General features: G+C 42.8%; 1 protein-coding gene across 1 annotated transcript in view; it reads right to left on the bottom strand.

Moving 5' to 3' along the window:
• Window positions 1-3,919: 3,919 nt before the first annotated feature.
• The window catches only part of map3k8 (mitogen-activated protein kinase kinase kinase 8), a 37,011-nt gene continuing 18,935 nt past the window's right edge, over window positions 3,920-21,995 (bottom strand). Inside the window, exon 8 of the mRNA XM_083995642.1 lies at window positions 3,920-3,935. Coding sequence (XP_083851768.1) covers window position 3,935 — 1 coding nt within the window. The 3' untranslated portion in view covers window positions 3,920-3,934. The remainder of the gene's footprint in view (window positions 3,936-21,995) is intronic.

Below are 21,995 nucleotides of genomic sequence, written 5' to 3'. Positions count from 1 at the left end.
TTTTACAGGAATAAGTGTCTGCGTTGACCGTTGGAGCTTTTATTCCACAAATGACCACTGCTGCTGCTGCTGCCTCTGGGCTTCAACAGATCTCACAGGATAAAGAGGAGCGTTGGCGCCACTGCAGCCCAAACACTTGTTGTTGTCACTCGGCACATAAATCACTCCTTTCTCCTCATCTGTGCACAGAAGCCAGCGAGAACAATGGCAGGTAAACAGACACGACGGTGGAAGAAGAGTCTGTTAGCTCAGCACCGTCCTCTCCCACACACACATTCCTAGCAGCCTGTGTGTCTAGTTGAGGTGCAGATAAACAGCCGTGGCACCATATGTCAGCGCAAAGCAAACAGGCCGGACAGAGACAGAGGGACGATTAGGATCACACACATGCAAATGCAAACAGTGCACGGGGCTGCACACAAAACCATATGGACACACAGACAGGCCCTTTTTTTTTACTAAAGTCAAGAAGGAGCGACGACGTATAACGCAAATCCACATGTTTAGTTGTTGTGTTCGGCTTCACCTCGCATTGTCTCTTTCTTGTGCGTGCCAAACAATGTACTCTTTAACCCACTCACGCCAATAAAACAGCCCCCGTGCCATGCAAACAGACATGTGCAGAGAGCGGGGAATGTGAACAATTACAAGAAGAAGCTGAATGAGATGAGACAGTTAACGACAGTCAGATGGAAGCGTCTCCCTGGGAGCCATGGAAATCTGTCTTTATGAGGATCAAATATTCACCCGAGTGCCTGGATGCGTTAACAGAAGCCATGATCCAAATGTCAGATCAGAGGCATCAAAAAGAGAGCTCAAGCCACACTGCAACTTAGAAAACACATGCAAACAAACAAACAAACAAGCTGCAAGTTCAGACAATCCATCCTTCCATTGGTCCAATGGCTGCAACCAGTGCAACACTTATTCATGTAGCTAGAGGTGGAGGTGGAAGACAAAATACAGAAAACATCTTCATCACATGCTGCAAAAAACCCAAACACATGCAAATACAACAATTTATAAGTGCAACATCCAGTGGGAGGTGAGAAAGTAGAATCCTAAACACAGCATTGTGAATTAAAAATAAATAAGTGAAGAACCTATCTGGGAAAAACTTGTTATTCAATAATTTTATTATTATTCAATCAGGGTTCAGATAATACAGAAAACATCTTCATCACCGTGTCAACACATGCTGCAAAAAAACCCAAACACATGCAAATACACAACAATTTATAAGTGCAACATCCAGTGCGAGGTGAGAAAGTATAATCCTAAGAACAGCAGTGAAAAAAGTGATGAATCTGTCCGGGACAAACTTGTTATTCAATGATTTCAACTGCAAAACTCCCAGTTGGACATTAAAGCAGAAGTAAGCGATCCGGTCGTTTTGGCTAATGCTGCGTTCCAGGCAGGCTTTTGAAACCGTAAATTACAGCTTCAAGTCACGACTTACGACTTTGTAGCGTTCCAGGCAACCCACTCGTGTTTCTCCGACCTGTTTTACCTGTGAAAGTCACTATAACGGCCACTCGTAACTTCCGACCCGACCCGGAACTGGTACGACTTCACAGGTCGAAAAAACACGAGTTACGGGTTGCCTTGAACGCACCATAACGTCTTGTCAGCCGACGGAGTTAGCAGCCCCCGCCCTCGTCATGGATCTATTGGTCCTCGTCCCTACGTCACCACATTCACGTGCATCCCTTGGCTGCACACACAGCCCTTCATGCCGTTCTCTCTCCTCATTGGATAAAAACTGTAGGATACAAGAAAAGTTTTCTCCTCAGCTCAGAGCAGAGCAGAGTGACTGAGAGACCCGTGTTTCGGTCCAAACACTCTATGTAAGTGATTGCTGTCGGAAGATATAACTATTTAAGACTTATATTAACACAAAAATATCGCTTACTTCTGCTTTAAACAATAAGTCTCAGCAAGTTTTAGGTGAATTTGAACGTGTGTTGTCAGACCGACTTTGCACTTTTCTGACTTTCTGAACATCGTATCTGTCCCTGTCCCTCAAAAACTCATCAAATACACAATCCAACAACTCCAAAACACTCTTATTGAGAAGTTGTGACCTGCACATTCACCACGCTAAACAAATTGTTTGTTCTTTGGTCTGCGTTAGAGAACAGAAAACCTTGAAGAAGTTTTTAATGTTTTGTTTTATTATAGCATCAGATGATAAAGATGTTTAATGACGCAATAAAACATGGAGGGAATTACAGTAGATGTTAACTCGTCTGTATTACTTGTGTTTTTTTGTCCATCTGGACTCGGCAGAACAAGTTGTAAAAACATAAAATCACAATGTTTTCTGGTTAATGGTGTCGTTTCATGATCCATTAAAATATGGATAAGAGGAGTTTTAGGTATTTCAGTCCTGTTGCTAAAACCCAATAGGTCGCATCACGTTCAAATACGTAGCTGTAGCCCGTTAGCTGCTGCTCAGCTGGTTTACAGTAAAATATTTCAGGGCTTTGTTTTCGTGTTGTTGTGGAGAAGGATTAAATACAAAACAGGCCGTAGTAGAGGAACACACCCAGTGAAACGGCCACAAGCTACAAAACCTTTGAAGTCACGCTCGCTCAGCCTGCGTGCACGGCCGGGGTGGCGGCCTCTGGCTCAGAGGAGCAGCGGTTTGTTCGGCCCTCACGCAGGGAACAGAGGATGGCAGGAGGGAAGATAGAGAGAGGAGGAGGAGGAGGAGGAGGAAAGGACAATGTGGACTCCATAAGTGTTTGGTTCCCAGCTTCATGCGGACGCCGGGTGTCCGAGGAGAATGAAAAGAGTCAAGACACCACCTGGTTAGAGAGGTCAAAGGTCAGTGTAGGTCTGAATGCTCATTTATCTGGCAGACGGAGAGGAAGATGGTGAGTAAAGTAGTGATTCGTGTCGGAGATCAGCTGCTCGACACACCAGCAGCCGTTGGACAGGTCAAACACAAACTAGTTATGGTGTAAATGTTTAATGAGTTTACAACAGGTTAGACCAAACTAACTGGTTACATCCAGAATCTCCCAGAGACCAACTGATTAAACTAAAGTTAACACATTACACAGAAGGTAATACGTTGTATGGATATTTTTCATGTTAGACAAGAAGCTTATAACCTTAGCATAATCATGACACAAACTACAAACTCTTAAACACACATTTCTCAAAGGTAATATAGAGATGACAAACTAATTTACATTTACAAAGAATTTGTACAGCTACATTTTAAATAACTGTGCTCTAAAACTTAGATTTTTGGAAGTTATGTTATAGTTTTGTGACATTTTGATGATTTTTTGTTGCTGTTTGTTTCTACAAAAATCTCAAAACTGATGTTTTCTAATATATAAATCACCCTTAAGGAGACAATATGTCATCACTGGTTGATTGATTGGTAGCTATATTGATGGTAAAGACACATCTCCTGCTGATACCTGATTTCATGTTGTCTTTGCACTCTCAACCTTAAAGGGATAGTTCAACATTTTGGCAAATTGGCCCATAGCCACATTCCCTATAGTTTTAGGAGTCGATCCGGTGCAAGCTATGAGATAATAACAGAACGTTACAAGACGGAGTTGTTTTCGAGGTAAATGAGACTGCTTGCCGGAAAACTGCATCCGGCGGGAACGCCCATCAGTGGTTTTGCATGAATTTACCTTGAAAACAACTCCGTCTCATTATTATCTCATAGCATGGTGAATGTGCAGGTCACAACTTGTCCACCAGAGCGTTGTGGAGTTGTTGGATTGTGAGTTTGATGAGGGAAACCAAGAAATCCCATGAGCCTCCGTAGCGTAGCTCTGAGCAGCTCACGGCTCTGCTCCGCCGTTCTAAAAATAGCTTGCACTGACAATTAAAGATAACGAACCTACTGCTATGACTATAGGGATTATGGCAATGGGCCAATTTGCCAAAATGTTGAACTATCCCTTTAATATTATTGGGGTTTCTTTTAAATTTTTAACACCATTTTTAAAAGTTTTAATTGGTGATGGAGGGTAGAAAGTGTTTCTACTAAAAAGTGGCCTGTCCATCCTTGAACTGGCACCACACTGATGATACTGGACTCTCACTTTCTCACGGTTTTTATTCCTTTCTAACTGTCACTGTTTTGCAAAACGCATCCTTTGGTCCCATTTTTATGTATTTCATTTTCTATTTGGGTGGTTTCAGGGTCCTGTGTGAGGCTCTGTGTTATTTCATAAAAATCAAAGAAAACCTTAAATAAAAAAAGTTCCAATAAACAATGAATTGCTGGTGCGACACGGTCCAGACATCAACAATATGTGAATGTGAATCAGTTCAATATGAGCCGTGTGTAAGCCCGAGCTTTACATTGCACCGAAATCCTGTTAAACAAATCTTAACCCGGGTTTAGAGAGTGGAATGTTATTTCTTTACTAAAATACAATGGCACCTCATCCTGCTGCATATTTCATCATTTCCAATCCTGTTAAAGGGATGTGAGAGGGATTATTTGCTGTCGGTTATAAAAGAAAGCAAACACACACACACACACACACACACACACACACACTGCCTTAAGTCAATAAGTGCAAAGCAGAGCAGACGACTGGAGGTGTGTTTTTTCTTCTTTTTTCTTCTGCTAAGTTGTTATCGCTACCAGAGCATGAAGATGAATGAGTGAGAAACCAGTGCAGGTGTGTGTATGTGTGTCTGTATGTGTGTGTGTGTAGACCAGCGACTGTTTAATGAACTCTAATGTGCTCGGTGTGTTTAGACTCCACATTCAATCCTCCCTAATACTCCTGCTCCTTTCCCCCGAGCCCCGGCCGCCACAGAAGATAAATCTCCACAGGAGCCACGGAATATGCTTCCTTGTTGTTAATTGAGATTTAGTGCTTATATTAACAACATGCACAGGGCAGCGTTTCGAGAGCGCCGGGATAAGGATTTAAGTTAAAGAGACAGTAAAATAGCATTGGCATGTCTTGGCTAAATCCAAGACTTACACTTCATATGGAGGGAGGAGGAGAATAAATGGTGAGTCAGGTCTGTGGAGTTTAATGGAAGGAGGAGGAGGAGGAGGGGTGTGTGAGGTTTGAATTTCAGAGCAAGGACTCAGAGGAAGTCATAAAAGCTAACTATCTTTAATATGAGACAGTGGGTGATTAAAGCTAAATAAACACTGTTGTCCAACGCAGGAACGTTAACGTTTGCATGACTGCACGTTTTTTTTTTCTCTGCCAAAGTCGTGCCACTGAATCAAAATCTGTGGGGTTTTTCCCAGAGCGTCAGAGGTAAATTTCCTGTTCTCATCAGTGCAGTTTGTCTTGGACTGGGAATTAATTATGGTCTAACCTAAAACCAAACATCTATCATAAGGCTGAATGGATCGTGAGCCACTATAGATATGTTATTATAATGAATAATTAACAACACTCATTTCCATTCAACTGAGAGTAAACACCAGAGGTAATCTATGCCGTTTAGTTTAGAGTGATGCAACTCCACCACATCTTACACTCAGGACTCATTTTAAGACAATCCCATTTCCTCATAAGGAGCATTATAGTATTTATTACATATGGATCATGAGCAAAAAGTTGTTGTATTTACATATGAAAACATATAAACCTGGAGAAGAAAAGGTACATGAGGGAACAAGCTCTTCATGTGTCTTCATTTATCTCTTGCAGGAATAATGGTGATGCATCGTTTTGCAGTTTAATTGAGGATATGTGTATTATTTTTTGCGATATTTGTGAAACCAGAGGATGACGTCTTGTCATCACACTCACTAACTCACTGTTGTCCATGAGATATTTGTTGTCTGTCATGGAAACAAGGAGGATGCTGATGATGATGATGAAAAGTTTGTCATGCATGAAACCAAAACAAAAGCAAGAATTGGTGTCCACAGTACGTCATTGTTTCCAATGGACTCAGTTTCCATTTCTCTTTAACAGCACTGATTTGTTTTGTTTTTAGTCATCTGTGTGATCTACGTGCATTAGATTTCAGCTGCTTATGCACTCGTTAATTCTACATTTATCTGCTTATTTCTTCTTCTTCTTCACAACCCAAGAGTTTTGGGACTAAAACAGGGTCAACGGAGACAAAATGACAGCAGAAGATGCATTTAAAAAAAAAAAAACAGCAGCAGCAGCTTTAACATGATTAATCAGTGTCAGCTGTGTTATAGTAGCTGCAGCTGGTTATCGGTGTGTCGGTATCAGTCAGACGAGCTCCGAGGCTCCACATCAGCTTTCACTCCGCTTCCTTTTCTTTATCAAGGACTCGATGCCTTTAAAGGGATAGTTCACCCAAAATTGAAATTGCACTCATTATCTACTCACCCTCATGTGGACGAAGGGCTGGGAGAAGTTTCAGAGTCCTCCGTGGCTTCTCTGAGTTACAGGGGGTCTCGGCGTAGTAGCAGTGCATGTCCATATAACGGTTGCAAATGGATATCAACTGTCTTCGTAACACACCAAAAAACATCGAAATACCTCCATGCTGCTCGTATGTAATGTCCGTCTTGTATTGAAGCCCCGAAATGCGAAATTGTCCCGAAAAAAATTAAACAAGTCTATATTTCAAGCTTATTTTGTAGCGGAAGCTCCTCTTCCCGGTTCATCAAATTTGGACGAACTGGGAACAGGACGGACCCTGGTTCGTCCAAATTTGACGAACCGGGAAGAGGAGCTTCCGCTACAAACGAGCTTGAAATATAGACTTATTTAATTTTTTTCGGGACAATTTCGCAATTCGGGGCTTCAATACAAGACGGACAGTACATACGAGCAGCATGGAGGTATTTCGATGTTTTTTGGTGTGTCTTTTTGTTACGAAGACAGTTGGTATCCATTTGCAACAGTTATATGGACATGCACTGCTATGCCGAGACCCCCTGTAACTCAGAGAAGCCACGGAGGACTCTGAAACTTCTCCCAGCCCTTAGTCCACATGAGGGTGAGTAGATAATGAGTGCAATTTCAATTTTGGGTGAACTATCCCTTTAAACTGCTGCAGTTATCAGGACCTTCAGCAGCCACTGGGGCCCCCCCTATACAGTAGGAGACCAGGCCGTGGTGCTGATCCTGCTTTGTGTTAGCGTTTATGTTAGAGTGATATCCATCTCAGAGGGGGTTCCTCTAGGGTCTGCAGGGGAGGGAGGGGGTTGGTAGGTTTGATCACTTATAGCTCAGGAGCGTTTTTACCGCACAGAGCAGCAGCAGCACACTGCAAAAACTCAAATATCTTACCAAGAATATTTGTCTTATTTCTAGTCAAAATGTCATTTCTAGTCAAAACTAATCTCATTATACTTAAAATAAGACTCATCACATAAAAAGTAGCTTGTTTTTAGACACTTTTTACTTCTTTCAAGCATATTTTCACTTGAAATAAGTAGAAAAATCTGATAGTGGAGCAAGTTTTTCTTTCTTATTAGGCTACGAGCACAACAAACTTGCTTTCACTGGCAGATTTTTCTACTTATTTCAAGTGAAAATTAGTTTGAAACAAGTGAAAATGATCTAAAAACAAGTAAAATTTTAGGTGATGAGTCTTATTTTAAGTGGAAAGAGATTAGTTTTGACTAGAAATTAGACATTTTGACAAGAAATAAGACAAATATTCTTGGAAAGGTTTTGCAGTTTTTGCAATGCAGCAGCACCGACACCACACGGCAGCGACTAGGGCTCGGTAATGCGATACAGATGGAATCCATAGTGGTGGTGGTGGCTTGATGAGAGAGGAACCGAACCCCTCTGCTGGTCCAGACCACAATGAGCCTCCGTTCTTCTGTCAGCCAGCCTCTCTCCTCCGGTCCAGACGGGGGCGTTTGTGGTGAGCCGGGGGAGAACGGTACACCTGACAACACTGGGTGAAAGTCAAGCCTGCACTAAACATACCTGACGTTGTGTTTATGAAAGATTTTTTTCTGTTTTTTTTCTCCCAAAGGTAGCTCTGATAAAATGTCACGGGTGATTGAATGTGATGTCTTTTGGTAAAAGCCATGACACAGAAGGGAAAGTTATAATAAAAAGAAATGCCATGTCGCTGCATGGCCGGACCACCCACCACGGTCAGTGTGATGCATTCCTCCAGAGATTGGATGTAATTTGGGCAACTAATGTTTGCGAAACTGTTTTGCATCCCACATGATGTTTATTGGATTTAAAGAGATCCAGATTATTGGCCGTCCAAAGAGACAGTCACCCCAGTGTCACTGGATATTGGCTCTGTGTTAAAAAAAAAAGCCTCTATTCCAGATATTGCCAATGACAACATACAATCTTCTACATGGTGGCACGAAGGCTGGAAACTCAGCTAAAACCACAAACTGGGTCTTTAAGGAGGTTTTCATGTGTCACTACCCTGGTGACACAGTTTGTTTTCCTTCATTTCTTAATGTTTGTGCTGTTTCATTGTGTTCCTGTGTGCAGTGAAATGCCCGTTTTTAAATACTCGTTCCCCCTGGGCGTGAAGTTATATTTTGAGCGAAGCAGAGGCCAAACCGGGGCAACCCCAGTGCAGTGTTGCTTCATCTGAAAAACAAGCAGCATTTCTGTGGCCAGGGCCGTGAAATTTTAGGTTGTTTTAGCTCTCTGCGTGTTTTGCTTTCACTTCCCTCTAATATTCCTCCTCATCATTCAGAGTGGGAACTTGGCGAGAGCGTTTGGTCTGTTCGCTTCTCCGGGGGCGGCTGCACTAATCTTCATACATTGCAGATGTATAATGGTATATAGTAACACGCGGTTTATTAGGGAACAACTTTGGCTTCAGCTGCTGTTTTTTCGAAATTTACCAGGGTGGACGGAGTCGCCGGGCATTCAGCCTTCCAGAGTTCCCCCCGCTGGGCATCCATCCCTGCCCACAGGCCTCAGGGGCCGGGGGAGTCGGGCAAAGCAAGGCAAGGCAAGGCAGCGCCAAGAAGTGTGGGGAAACTCACCTCAGAGAATATGTGTCATGTTCTTCTTAGTCATTCATGCCGGGTCCAAAAGCCTTCATGGCGGAGGGGAAGACAAACAGGCGAACAGCGAGAGGCCGTGGGCGCCAAGGCAAACAAAAGAGGTTGTGTTTGCACTCTGATGCTGCACAGACACACAAAAATATAATAATAATAATATAATAATAATAACAACGTAAAGACGAGTTGACCGCCATGCACTGCAAAAACCCCAAATCTTTCCAAGATTATTTGTCTTATTTCTTGTCAAAATGTCTAATTTCTACTCAAAACTAATCTCTTTTCACTTAAAATAAGACTCATCACCTAAAAATTAACTTGTTTTTAGATCATTTTCACTTGTTTCAAACAAATTTTCACTTGAAATAAGTAGAAGAATCTGCCAGTGAAAGCAGGTTTTTTGTGCTTGTAATAAGAAAGAAAAACTTGCTCCACTATCAGATTTTTCTACTTATTTCAAGTGAAAATTTGCTTGAAAGAAGTAAAAAGTTTCTAAAAACAAGCTACTTTTAATGTGATGAGTCTTATTTTAAGTATAATGAGATTGTTTTGACTAGAAATAAGACAAATGTTCTTGGTAAGAGTTTGGGTTTTTGCAGTGTGCATCTGCTGCTTTACCCGCTCCTCTCTGAAAAAGCACAATGTATACACAAACAATTACAATTACCCCTCAAATACACTTACTGTAATAGCCACAGTCAAAGCCGAGGGGCAAATAAACAACGTACAGGATACGTAAACAGGAAGACGACACACATGCATGCACACACACACACACACACACACACACACACACACACACACACACACACACATCCTCATCTGTGGCGTTTCACAGCTGCACATTTCCACATTTCATGGCAGGAAGAAAAGAAAAGTGTCTTCATGGCAGAGCTCAGCTCAGAGTGTCATGTTGAAATGTCAGCGGGGGGGGGGGGGGGGGGGGGGGGGGGCTGAGTGTGGCGCGGTGCCCCAGTGGGCTCGGGCTCAAACGCAGCACAGACGCAGCTTTGTCGAGCGCCTGAGGCAGAGGAGACCGGGCCCGGCTCACGATCCATATTTGTATGTGATGATGGAGCAAGTCATGGCTCCCAGATCCACTTCACTTGAACTCCCTCTGTTGTTTATTTTTCATCCAATACCTGAAGAAGTAGATTTTTTTTTTCTTTTTTTGGGCGGGGGGTCACATTCTTTTAACTGGATATCATGATAATAATAATGACCATCTTTATTTATACAACATTTTTCTTCATCATTAGCTACAAAGTTCTTCACCGAAATCTAAAAACAAACAACAAAACAGCTAAGAAAGCAATAAAAACGGAATTGAAAATCCAAACAGAAATAAAATCTTTCGCAGATTCAACCGATCTCATCTGGGCAGGTAAACTACAACAATGTCCCTTGGTACTTAAAGGGATAGTTCAACATTTTGGCAAATTGGCCCATTGCCATAATCGCTATAGTCACAGCAGTAGGTTCGTTACCTTTATTTGTCGGTGTAAGCTATTTTTAGAACGGAGGAGCGGAGCGGCGAGCTGTTCAGAGCTACGCTACGGAGGCTAATGGAATTTCTTTGTTTCCCTCATCAAACTCATCAAATACACAATCCCAAAACTCCAAAACGCTTTTGTGGACAAGTTGTGAGCTGCACATTCACCACACTATGAGATAATAACAGAACGTTACCACACAGAGTTGTTTTAGATGTAAATGCAGAGACTGCTTGCTGAAAAACTGTCCCTGAAGGCAACGCGCATCAGCGGTTTTGCATGAATTTACCTCTAAAACAACTCTGTCTGGTAACGTTCTGTTATTATCTCATAGCGTGGTGATTGTGCAGCTCACAACTTGTCCACCAGAGCCTTTTGGAGTTGTTGGATTGTGTATTTGATGAGTTTGATGAGGAAAACCAAGAAATTCCCTTAGCCTCCATAGCGTAGCCCTGAGCAGCCTGCTGCTCCGCTCCACCGTTCTAAAAATAGCTTACACCGACAATTAAAGGTAACGAACCTACTGCTATTACTATAGCGATTATGGCAATGGGCCAATTTGCCAAAATGTTGAACTATCCCTTTAAACATAGCAAATGCAATATTGTACTTCAAAATAAAAGCCTATAGATGTATGAAAGGTGGAATAATTTCATATATTGACATATGCTGTACACCTATAATATGTATGTTTATATTTTAGCATGTTGTGCATATGTTACATACAGTAAATCATTATGTATATGCATCTCAAAGTGTATAAGGATGTGTATGTATAATTTCTGTGAACACTTTTCCCAGAATGTGGTGATAACATACAGTATATAAACATAAAACTTTATAAATGTATATATAATGTGCTATGTTACATGTCAGTATGAGAGTGAACAGTGTGCACAGTGTTTTCCATTGTAACACAGGATTTATGGTTCATTTAAGGTGAACTGAACAAAGACCAGTTTAAAACTCACTTAATCCTCAAAGGTTTAAATGTGGTTAATCTTGGTTGGCATGTAAACGCCAGTGCAAACAAGTTTACGGTCAAACACCCTGTCGCTCAGCCGTGTGCTACTATACACAGACCATTCACATGCACGCGCGCATACACACACACACACACACACATATATATACTATACACATATACATGCAGATACAACAGAGGAGGGCCCATTCTACTAACTCTCCATCACATGTTTGCTCTGTGGCCTGAGGCTGAGTTTTCACCTGCACTCAACACAAAGACGTTATTGTGACCAGTTGGATTCCTCTGTTAATCACAATATAAGACGTTGGACACACACACATGCACACACACACACACACACACACACACACACACACACACACACATGCACAAATATTCTGTGAGGCGAGGGGTTCCCCTTCAACAAGCTGTCACATCAACATCCTCGGGCAAAACAAATGAAAACATATTGTTTTGTGTATTTTATTAATGTTCTGTTAAATGTAAATATATAAATAAGTGGATTTGCCCTTTGTTGAATTTCACTATAAATGTGTCATGAAACCATAGAACTTTTTATTGAAGGAGCTCCACAGGTTCCTGTTGGCGAGAGCTTCTGTGATATCATCTATCCTGTAGCGCCATCTGCTGGACGAAGCATGAACTGCATCTCCTCTGTGCAGTGATATATTGTTGAAACATAGGCCTACAGGAGATTTGTGGCAAAAGAGCAACTTTTAGAAGAAAATGTAACAATAAGATGATAAATAATATATAAAATCTATAGATAAGGCTGTCACTTCCACTTTGTCCCTTTTGAAAACAAAAAATGAGTGAAATTTGAGGAGCTATAGCCATTATTCAAGCATTTCCTGAAGATGTGCTTGATAGTTCTCAGATACCAGGTTGTCGTGGCCGAGTGGTCAAGGCGATGGACTCGAAATCCATTGGGGTCTCCCCGCATAGGTTCGAATCCTGTCGACAACGAAGAAGCTGGCCTTCAAGGAAGTGGTGCAAGATTGCAAACCAAGCTGCTGTAGCTGCGAGAACTTCAAATTGAAGTGTGTGTCTCATCTTCTAATGTGAAATCCTGAGTGCTTTTATTCTGACCCCATAATATTATGACTGTAAAATGGAGTTCATGGTGAAATTGTTGTATCTGTGTTGACTTTTAAATCATCTAAATGTAGGAAACCCTGAGTTTTGCTGGATGAACTCAGTGAAAACATCTAATATCAGGCTGTAGACAGTGAAAGGTCAAGTGACCATGTTCAGGTGACATGTCTGTCATATCATGACATCTATAAACAGTTGAGAGAGGAATCTATGACACCTCAACACTGCAGATGTGTTGTTGTGGCCGAGTGGTTAAGGCGATGGACTTGAAATCCATTGGGGTTTCCCCTCACAGTTTCGAATCCTGTCAACAACGTCTACTTCTGCTGCCTTCTCAAGGTCTGAACTTCATTCTCTACCTTTGTCTTCTGATGTAAAGTGTTGACCTATCAGAAAAAAATCAATGAACATTCATAGCTTTCCATGCGATGGTGGTATAGAGGTGAGCATAGCTGCCTTCCAAGCAGTTGACCCGGGTTCGATTCCCGGCCATTGCAGCCCAGTTTTACAGCCAATCATCATCATCAGGCTGGTTTAACGCAGGTCAAGACAAAAAGCACACCTGGACCAGGCTGAGCAGGTAAGACACTGGTCTCACTGTGCAGGTTTGAGTCCTGTCAGGCTGATTATTCCTCATGTAACAGATATAGGAAAAGAAAAACTTGACATTTTGGTATTTTTATTTTATTTTATTAATAATTGTTATTATTAATTTCACCAAAATCCATCACATGATATGTTTTAGTTTATTTTTTACTCTAAATGTGGATTGTTGTTAATATAACTCAAATTTTTGTGGTTTTATTTTTGCATTTCTTTCATTTTTACAAACCCGAGCTTTTATTTTGAAAGTTTGCGGATATGATGGATGTAGCTGCTCCCTTCTCTCGTGACAAGTCTGCCTTCAACCTGACGGAGAGAGGTACGTAGTTGATGCTCTGGGACGGAAAAAAGTTATATTTCTAAGTTTTAATGCCAATTTAATGAACAAATGTGAATGCAATATTGTTTAGAGATGTGTTTATGGTGTTTTCTGTCGTGTAGCGTGTTTTAAGAGCCGTTTTGAGCGAGAGAGATGAAGTTATTTTGCCGCGATTTCTCCCTGTGTGCGTGTGCTAATGCGTCCTCCATGCACTAGCTTACATGCTAAAATGATTTTCTTTTCTTTTCTTTTTTGATAGGATTGTTTTGGAGAGGATGACCATACAACTCACATCCATGTTGGTTTGTGTCGCCATCATACAGGTACAGTATGTGTGTGGTTGCTCAGCTTCCATTTGTTGTGTGGAGATGCAGTGATGTTGATTGGTTTTCAATGTAATGAGTTGCTGGGACCCACAGGTGGTGATTTGAGTGGGTTCCTAGGAAATTCAATGGGTCCCCAATTTAAAAAATGTATTTCTTTCTATTTCTTAAATTGTAGTGTTAAACTCCTTTGATTGTGGTATGGTATGCTATGGTTATAAGGTGGATATAATCATGTAGCCTATGTTCAAATTGTATCTGAAATTAAACAAATAAAATTCCAAATCTTAAAAGTTTTTTGCAAAACAACTGTCACAGTGGCATGACATACAAAATTCAAATAAATGAGCATTTCTGTAGCAACATAAATAACACCAAAATAAATTAGTAAAATTCAAATTAAAACCAAATGGTGTCTGTACCAAAATACATTTTTCTTAATTTCGTTATTTCATTACAGCACGTCCCATAAACGTTAAAGAGAAACTATGGAGGACAGCTTTGGAGTAATTGTGATGGTTTAATAAATGGCTTAACTTGTTACCAGGGGGAATGGAGGCTCTCTGCATTTCACATGCATGTCACTTATTGCTTCTTTTGACTGAAAAACAACTTTGCAAGATTGGGGACCGCCGACCCGGTGTCCCAGCTCCCACACAAACGCGCCCCGTAACCTGTAATCTCTTGTTTATGACGGACTAAACTACACAGATATGCACGTCATAACATCATATATGATATATAATGTTATCTACCGCTCTATTGATTGTTTTCTCGCTGGCTTTGTTGTAAACAAATGCACATGGCCAGGATGAGGGTTAGCAAAACAGTGGAAAAGCGACTGGACGACCCCTTTAAAACATCATCGACACGACTGAGCACAGCATCGAGCAGTAGAAACATGGGTTTATTTACCATGAAGTTTGTATATTTAATTGTTGAAATGAAATCCGCGGTGATCACGACTGCGCTGAGTAGAAGCACAGAGGGTTGAAACAGCGCTGGTCTGGTCTGCTGACAACAAGGTTTCTTTTGTTAGTTACTGTGATTTTAAACAGGAGTTGGGACGCATGGACAGTGAGTTTACTGCGTCCTTTCAGATTTTAATGTGTCAGGGACGTGTATCTAGCAACATCACTGGAGATTGTAATGGGAAATTTTGGTGTAACCCATTGTATGCTTTACAAGGGTTGTATAACTATGTTAATTAAGTGAACTTCCTTTCACCATGTGGAAAGTGGTACTCAGCTAATCCTTTTCTGATACCTGTATGACATACACCAGACACAAATCACTGCATCCACACAGAGCAGGTTAAAGGTCAGACTGGTGCTCTGTGTTAATTTACAAAGGGAGTTGTGTCCTGGCGGTGAAGCCAGGCACAGCTACCAGTGCCATATATTTTGTCTGCTGTTCAATGTGTTTTGGGAACTATAAAGATAGCGCCCTGAGAACGTCTTCAGGGCACTCACTCACTGACTGTACTCCTGTTCGGTTGTGTGTGTGACTCCATTCATGAATGCCTTTTATTAAAACTCAAGAAAGACAGCGGACATGTTCAGTCATCCTTTTTTAAATAAGGAACAACATTTTTTGCCACCACAAGATGTAATAGTTTTTTGGGAGAGATAGTGCTGCTTACAGTCTGTGTTGTTCCTGACTGAGAGAGGATTGTTGTGGAGAGCTCCTCCTACAGTTTTTCACTCTCCCTTTCTCACAGTCAAATTCCTCCAAATTCCTCCACTGCTGTAAACTGCTGAGTTGGCAGCCAGATGTGCGATGGTGGTATAGTGGTGAGCATAGCTGCCTTCCAAGCAGTTGACCCGGGTTCGATTCCCGGCCATCGCAGTTGCATTTTGCTGCACATTTCCTTCCTATCACACGTCAAATTGTGTAAGGGTCCACTCCAATGAAAACACATCCCAGTGTACAGTTGTCGTGGCCGAGTGGTTAAGGCGATGGACTAGAAATCCATTGGGGTCTCCCCGCGCAGGTTCGAATCCTGCCGACAACGGGAAGTTTTCATGTTTTGTGTTAGGGAACAGTTGTGGGAAAGAACCCAGCTGATCCTGATGAACCATTTACAACCTTCTGTAACACTGCACATCCCATTCTGATGATGAAATCATCACCAACTGGCACTCTGGAAGAAGCTATGATGACTGGGAAAAGGTCGTGTTAAGTTGTTGTGTTGTGATTGAGAGGTAAAGGCCATGTGCTTGAACTCTCGCAGTTTCCCCTCACAGGTTTGAATCCTGTTACACTGAGGAACATCTCATGGACAAACACTGACTGTTAACATGTTTGTCTAATGAGTGTTTAGCCTGAGTCCACAGTCAGATCTACACAGCAGTGACTGGTGGTTCAGAGCAGCTCTTCAGTTTTTCACGCTCCTTCTCTCCCAGTCAAATTCCTCGTCTGCTGTAAACTGCTGAGTTGGCAGCCAGATGTGCGATGGTGGTATAGTGGTGAGCATAGCTGCCTTCCAAGCAGTTGACCCGGGTTCGATTCCCGGCCATCGCAGTTGCTTTTTGCTGCAAATTTCCCTCCTATTGCGCATCAAGATTTGTGAATGGTGACTAATCCAGTTTAAAATGAAAACAGAGCTGTACAGTTGTCGTGGCCGAGTGGTTAAGGCGATGGACTAGAAATCCATTGGGGTCTCCCCGCGCAGGTTCGAATCCTGCCGACAACGGGAAGTTTTCATGTTCTCATTTACAACCTTCTGTAACATAGCATATCGCATTCTGATGATGAAATCATCACCCAGTAGGAGGGGATGTAGCTCAGTGGTAGAGCGCATGCTTTGCATGTATGAGGCCCCGGGTTCAATCCCCGGCATCTCCACTGTCTTCATGTTGAAATTAAATCCACTGCATGCACACTTTCATTAGTCCACTAAAAGGAAGAAGTAGAGACAGTTGGCTCCATGAAAGAAAAGCTCCTCATTAAAGCAGAACTATGCAGGATTTCGGCTGTAATTATTGTGGCTCAGAGTCACTGTGATGGTAGAGTGACCTATTATGAGGTGAATGGGGTCTAGGCCAATGCGCCCACCCCCCCCCACTGGCTGAAAACCGCACTTGCAAGATCAGTCCTCCGTCTCGGTGTAAATCTCATCAATGGATAGAACTATCGCGAGAAACTGCCTTACGGCAGTACGAGATAAGAACGCAGATGACGTCATGCATGTCATGAATCGTGATTGGTTTGAGTTCGGAAAGTCGGAGGAAACCATGGAAACATGTTTGTACTGATGAAGTTCGGCTTGTGGCTAACACGGAGCTAATGCTAACAGACACACACACACCATGGATCTTTTATAAGATAATGTAATACATCATGACACACACACACACGCCTTCGCGTTTTGGAACCTTTATTCATGTGTGTGTGTATGTCTGTGTCTTTGTGTCTTTGTCTGTGTGTGGCCGTATTAGCGTTAGCTCCGTGTTAGCATTAGCTCCCTGTTAGCGTTAGCTCCGTGTTAGCATTAGCTCCGTGCTTAGCAAACACCGCTCTCTACCTTCAGCAGTAAACACAAGCACGTGTAGGGAGGGGGTGGAGGAGGTGGGGCGGCGAGTTTTTTTTTTTACGACAGTGACATGTGCCTCCCAGAACTGTGGGGGAGCCCCGGAGAGGGAAAAAAAGAGAAACCAACGAAGGAGCGAGCTATTTCCGGCCAAGTTGCATAGTTCTGCTTTAATGAATGAATTCTGGGCTCACTGCAACGGAGATAGAGATAAACCTTTGTCTGAGAAGAAGCCGTAGCTCCTGTACAGTAACCCCCCAATTATAACTTCACCTTCCCTAAAAGATCTACTAATAAGTTTTAGATCTTGTTGGTGACTGCAAAAGTTGTTTGTGTGGTACATTATCTGCCCCATGAACTGTAAAATGTGGTTTATCATCATCTACAGACTGCAGACATTTTGTTGAACAAGCCAGATACTGTTAGGATTGTAAGACTTCTGTTAACTCAAGAACCCGCCTGCGCTGTACTGAGTTCCCTGGAGAAAATGTTGACCCCCCCAATTGTTATTGTATATTTCGCACTCTGGAAGTTATGATGCCTGGGAAACAGTGGTGTGTAGTTGTTGTGTTGTGATTGAGAGCAGCATCAGCTCCTCCTACAGTTTCCCACTCTCCTTCTCTCCCAGTCAAATTCCTCCACTGCTCTAAACTGCTGAGTTGGCAGCCAGATGTGCGATGGTGGTATAGTGGTGAGCATAGCTGCCTTCCAAGCAGTTGACCCGGGTTAGATTCCCGGCCATCGCAGCTGATTTTTGCTGCAAATTTCCCTCCTATTCGACATCAAGATTTGTAAATGTTGACTAATCCAGTTCAAACTGAGAGAGTCAGAGAGAACAGTTGTCGTGGCCGAGTGGTTAAGGCGATGGACTAGAAATCCATTGGGGTCTCCCCGCGCAGGTTCGAATCCTGCCGACAACGGGAAGTTTTCATGTTCACTGTTAGAGCACAGGTGTGGGAAAGAACCCAGCTGATCCTGATGAACCATTTACAACCTTCTGTAACACTGCATATCCCATTCTGATGATGAAATCCTCACCAATTCGCACTCTGGAAGAAGCTATGATGACTGGGAAAAGGTGGTGTGTAGTTGTTGTGTTGTGATTGAGAGGTAAAGGCCATGTGCTTGAAATCTCGCAGTTTCCCCTCACAGGTTTGAATCCTGTTACACTGAGGAACATCTCATGGACAAACACTGACTGTTAACATGTTTGTCTAAGTCTTTAGCCTGATGACTGATGGTTCAGAGCAGCATCAGCTATTCATACAGCTTTTCACGCTCCTTCTCTCACAGTCAAATTCCTCCTCTGCCGTAAACTGCTGAGTTGGCAGCCAGCTGTGCGATGGTGGTATAGTGGTGAGCATAGCTGCCTTCCAAGCAGTTGACCCGTGTTCGATTCCTGGCCATCGCAGCTGATTTTTGCTGCAGAATTCCTTCCTATCACTTATCAAGATTTGTAAATGTTGACTAATCCAGTTCAAACTGAGAGAATCAGAGAGAACAGTTGTCGTGGCCGAGTGGTTAAGGCGATGGACTAGAAATCCATTGGGGTCTCCCCGCGCAGGTTCGAATCCTGCCGACAACGGGAAGTTTTCATGTTCTCATCTACAACCTTCTGTAACACTGCACATCCCATTCTGATGATGAAATCCTCACCGAGTAGGAGGGGATGTAGCTCAGTGGTAGAGCGCATGCTTTGCATGTATGAGTCCCCGGGTTCAATCCCCGGCATCTGCACTACATGCATACATTCATTAGTCCACTAAAAGGAACAAGTAGGGACAGTTGGCTCCATGAAAGAAAAACTCCTCATTAATGAATGAATTTCGGGCTTACTGCAACGGAGATAGATATAAACCTTTGTCTGAGAAGAAGCCGTAGCTCCTGTACAGTAACCCCCCAATTATAACTTCACCTTCCCTAAAAGAGCTGTGAATAAGTTTAGATGTAGGAAATGTTGTTGTTGGTTGCAAAAGTTGTTTGTGTGGTACATTATCTGCCCCATGAACTGTAAAATGTGGTTTATCATCATCTACAGACTGCAGACATTTTGTATTGTGTTTTGTGGACACATTTTGAGACTAGGACGAAAAACATTTGTGTAGGAGCCATATTTGCGCTTTTATTTTGGTGTTTGTACTTGGCGGGTTTTATTGTGGTGACTTCCGCTGACACCGGAAGTGCATGATGCACACCGGGTCACGGGGGGTTATTTAAACCAAAGACGGTTTATGACGAGTCAGCTTCCTGTATGCATGTCACGTGGGCTTCTGCACGGCCACGCCCCTTTAGAGAGACCAGAGGCAGCTTGGAGTGTATTGATTCCTATGGGACAATTTAATGTGAACACCGATTATGGTCGGGTCTTTCTCCCCACAGTCACTGAAGCAAATTTTGGACTCATTTTTCACAAGCCACATCTCTTCTGAACAGTTTGACACCAAAATGGCAATTTTCAGACGGAGAGAACTGGAGAAAATCCACTTTGTTCCAGACCTGTCTCTGTCTCTACGACACACTCTCGCGAGATTTGGCACCGATCTCCTAGGCAACGTCAAACAAACGGCCGCGAACTCCCGTGAAAATGATTTAAATTATTTTTGTCATGCTAAATATTACTGTTAGTAGTGTAAATATTTAATGTTATCATAAGAAAATATAAATATCTCACTTTCATCTACCTAAAAATTTTATAAATCCACACACACGTTCACAGACGAGGTGGGGTGACGGTTGGCCACGCCCATTTAGAGAGACAGGAAGTGTCACCATTTCATATCATTGGAGCAGCCGCTCATGGAGTATCTTTCCATTTATTGAATATCTTTGTTTAAACCGTGGACAATCAGCCTACAGGTGTGCTGGTCGAAGGCATACAGTTTTGACCGTGTCTTTATGTGCTTTCGTGTCCCATCCGTCAAGGAGGTAATGTGTATTTTGTTATAATAAATGTGTGTTTTAGCACTTACCCTCGCCTTGGGCACCTTGTGTTGTTAGCTGCACTAGCACGCGTCCGAACACTGGAGACCAGCAACCGTGCCCCTCTTATAGGGAAAAGAAGGGCACGTACAATTTGTTTGTAGAGAAGGATGTTGTTGCTGCTACTGCTACTGCGGTGGCGGCGGCGGCAGCAGCAATATAGAGATGTTCAGATACGAGCTGACTTTTTTTTCGACTTGAGCAAGTGTAAATATGGGGATAACCATATTTTCACATCCGAAATGACAGCTGTACTTTTAGGGCTTTTACCTGGGCTTTTAGGCGAGGGATCCTCCAGGCAGGGACTGCTTTCACTGACTGATACAGTGGTGGGAGAAAAAAAACAGCAGCGAAAGCTGTATGTGGTTCACAATCGCCCAAAAACTTGCAGTTTGACAACGTTTCATGACCAGTGAGATGACGTAAGTCTTCGTGGGTTGATAGACGGTAAAATTACCGGTCCTTACTGCTGCTCTGTACATTGTCCAGTCGTGTCGTTGAACAGATGTTTTATCCTCCTGCGCGAGTCACGTCACTGAAAACTCTGAATGATCTTTGCGACTTCTTCTCTCTATTATCTCAGAACAGTTTATCCAGAAATTTGCTGATATTTCCTTTGAAATCGATACCAAATACTGCCAGAAGCATGGCTGGGAGTGAAAGCTTGCCCGGCTTACGCGAAGGGTCAATTGTTATTGTATATTTCGCACTCTGGAAGAAGCTATGATGACTGGGAAACAGTGGTGTGCATATGTTGTGTTGTGTTGTGAGTAGGGATGGGAACGAAACGGGATTTGGAAAATCGATTGTCGAGGCCCATGAGTCGACTTTTTGTCGAATTGTCGGCCCTTTTTTTTTTTTAACAGCAGATATGCGGGCGGGCTGGCTGGCTGGCTGGCGGGGGGGGGGGGTTACACGTGCTTTTGTTGTGGTGTTTTGTTTTTTTTGTTGTCTGCTGCTGTCGGCACGAGCGGACAAGGCAGCGCGGATTCGGTTTCTTTTTTTTTTTTTTCTTCTTCCGTGCATGTCCGCAGTCCTCTACGAAGAATGCAACCATTGCATCCACCTGTTTTGCCCATGGTTTTGCCCTTTTTGCGGAGCCGGACTCGTTATCAACAGCGCACCAGACTGCAGGGAGCGCGGACAGCTGATCTCTTGACTCTGTCGCCTGTCTGCATGCGCGCACGCTCCCGTCACATGTGAAGCAGAATGAGGGTCCCATCTAGAAAAATTTGATTTGTTTTATTTAAAATATTTTATTTCATTAGGGGAAAAGTGGCACTTTCTGCTGTTTATTTGAATAGGAAATATTGAAAGACAAAATGCAATTTACACATGAAAATCCCACAAGCCCCGCCCCCTCGACATTTCGACACTCCATTTTTTTTGTCGAGGGGAGCATGTGTCGATTTTTTGTCGATTTGTCGACAAAAAGTCCCATCCCTAGTTGTGAGAGCAGCACCAGCTCCTCCTACAGCTTTCCCCTCTCCTTCTCTCACAGTCAAATTCCTCTACTGCTGTAAACTGCTGAGTTGGCAGCCAGATGTGCGATGGTGGTATAGTGGTGAGCATAGCTGCCTTCCAAGCAGTTGACCCGGGTTCGATTCCCGGCCATCGCAGCTGATTTTTGCTGCAGAATTCCTTCCTATCACTTATCAAGATTCGTAAATGTTGACTAATCCAGTTCAAACTGAGAGAATCAGAGAGAACAGTTGTCGT

Source organism: Trachurus trachurus, assembly GCF_905171665.1.
Source record: "Trachurus trachurus genome assembly, chromosome: 20".
Taxonomy (NCBI): domain Eukaryota; kingdom Metazoa; phylum Chordata; class Actinopteri; order Carangiformes; family Carangidae; genus Trachurus; species Trachurus trachurus.
The sequence above is the reverse complement of the archived record's forward strand: the minus strand, read 5'-3'. Positions and strand labels throughout refer to the sequence as shown.